Source organism: Balaenoptera acutorostrata, chromosome 7, assembly GCF_949987535.1.
Source record: "Balaenoptera acutorostrata chromosome 7, mBalAcu1.1, whole genome shotgun sequence".
Lineage (NCBI taxonomy): Eukaryota > Metazoa > Chordata > Mammalia > Artiodactyla > Balaenopteridae > Balaenoptera > Balaenoptera acutorostrata.
Genome location: NC_080070.1, coordinates 113726714 through 113729161, shown reverse-complemented (window position 1 = coordinate 113729161; position 2448 = coordinate 113726714). Strand labels below are relative to the sequence as shown.

General features: G+C 35.9%; 1 protein-coding gene across 1 annotated transcript; it reads left to right on the top strand.

Annotated features, from left to right (window-relative positions):
• Nucleotides 1-322: 322 nt before the first annotated feature.
• On the top strand, nt 323-634 carry LOC103015416 (ATP synthase subunit g, mitochondrial-like). The gene has a single exon (XM_057550538.1). The coding sequence runs from the start codon at nt 323-325 to the stop codon at nt 632-634; it is 312 nt and encodes a 103-aa protein (XP_057406521.1).
• Nucleotides 635-2448: the final 1814 nt, after the last annotated feature.

The following is a 2448-nucleotide window of genomic DNA, read 5'->3' as shown; positions in this document are numbered from 1 at the left end:
GGATGATAAATGTGATAGGCTGAATAATGGCCCTCCAAAGACGTCCAAGTCCTAAGTCCCAGAACCTGTCAATCTGCTACCTAACATGTTTTTTTACCAAACACACAATTTGCAGGTGTGATTAAGTTAAAGACCTTTAGATGGAAAGATTATCCTGGATTATCTGGATGAACTCAATGTAATCACAAGGATACTTAGAAGAGGGAGACAGGAGAAACAAAGTCATAAGAAGAAAATGTAATGACAGAGCAAAGGCTGGAGGAATGTAAGGAAGGGACCATGAGTCGAAAAATGCAGACATCTGGCTTTCCGTCCTAGAACCATGGCCCAGTTTGTCCGTAACCTCGCGGAGAAGGCCCCAGCGCTGGTCAGCTCTGCTGTGACTTACTTGAAGCCTCGATTGGCCACATTTTGGCACTATGCCAAGGTTGAGCTGGTTCCTCCAACCCCTGCTGAGATCCCTACAGCTATACAGAGCTTGAAAAAAATTATCAATAATGCTCAAACTGGTAGCTTCAAACAGCTCACAGTTAAGGAAGCTCTGCTGAATGGTTTGGTGGCCACTGAGGTGTGGATGTGGTTTTATGTTGGCGAGATCATAGGCAAGCATGGCATCATTGGCTATAATGTTTGAAGACCAATTTTTGCTTTATTTGGTTGTTCTTGGACTATGTGTGAGCAGACTGCTATTTGAATAGAATAAGACAATGTGTCCTAAAAAAAAAAAAAAGCAGACATCTTTTAGGAGCTGGAACAGATACATAAATGGATTCTCTTCTAAACTTTGAGAAGTAACAAGCCATATCAACACCTCAACTTTAGACTTCTGATTTCCAGAACTGTAAAATTGCAAATTGATGTTTTAAGCCACTCAGCTTGTGGTAATTTGTCATAGCAGCAATAACAAACTAATACAAGGAATATAACAGCAACTTGCTGTGCTAATGGGAATAATCCAATTGAGAAAGAGAAGTCAATGATGAGGGACAGAGAATAGGGATTTCCCACAATGCGAGACAAGGATGAAAGAATGGGCTTAATGAACAAGTAGAGGTATTGGCTTTTCCTACAAATGTGGACATTAAATATATATATATATATATATATATATATATATATATATATATATAAATGTAAATATTATATAAATTTATAATATTTATAAATATTTTATATATATATATATATATATATATATATATATATATATAAAACAACAGAATAATTGGCAAAGTGTAAGGTGTCATATGATGGTAAGTGGTAAGTGTAATGGGAAAAATTCGTGGATGTTCTTTTCAGATTGTTTAATTTTCCTAGTGTGAGGGAGGAAAAATAATTTTATCTCCACCCTTCTAGGTTCTTGGCTGAGATCGCCCAGTAATAAAAGACAAATTAACAGGAATAAAACAAACGGAAGTTTGATATTGATACCATGTACACCTCTTATATACATGGTATAGACCCAGGAAAACTGAGTAAATCCTCAAAATGGCCCCAACCACCACCTCAAATATCATCTTTAACTAAAGACTAAAGATATTGGGCGGGAGCGGGGGTGTGGAGGAGGACCATAATGGTAGGCTATCAAGAAAAACACAGTAAACAAGGGTAAGGTTGTCATGCAGAGTTTCTTGTAATTTAAAGTCATCCTTCCCTTCCTGGTACAGAGAAGGATACACCATTACAAATGAAGATTTCCTTTATAAATGTAGATGTTTCTTACAAAAGAGTAACATTTACTCAGTTTTCAGAACTTAATCTGTGTTTCTTAAAAATAACTAGCTCAATATGATTAATATGCCAAAAAGACATATCTTGTTACAGTATATTTTGCTTCTCTTGAGTAGGTAAGATAGGAAATCATCATGAGCTCTGTAGGTATGTGTACATGGTTGATGGGTGATTGCATTTAACAAGGGTTGAAGTTTAGCCAATTAAGTATTATGAGGTTTAAAACGGAGCAAACAGTTTGATCATATATGTGTAAACAGTGAAGAGAGGACATTAGTGTGTTGAGAAAAGATGAAAATGTGGTAAAATCTGTGGATTTTAAGTTATGGTAGGAAGGGTCCAGAGAAGTCCTCCAGTGACAGGCCAAGATACCCATACATTCTTTCCTTTAGAAAGAGGAGAATTATGAAATGTTTAGAGTTTATCGATATTTGAATATTTCATAACACTTAGCCCTACTCTGATTTGCATTTCATTATTATTTTATTTTATTTAGACATCTACAAGGTTGCAAATGCATGGAAACAGGAGTAGTGACTGAGTTATACCCCTCCTAGGGCATATATTTATTTATATGTATGTTCATTCATTCATTTGACCATTTATTTATTTATCACACCCTTAGCAAGTGTCTAATTCAGGTTCTATGATGACATGATCCCTGTCTGCTTGCATTGGGAGAGGGACACAGAAGAGAAGATAAAATCCAAATGGAAA

Coding starts and splice junctions, on each gene's coding strand:
- LOC103015416 (XM_057550538.1), top strand. CDS start 323: ATGGCCCAGTTTGTCCGTAACCTCGCGGAGAAGGCCCCAGCGCTGGTC.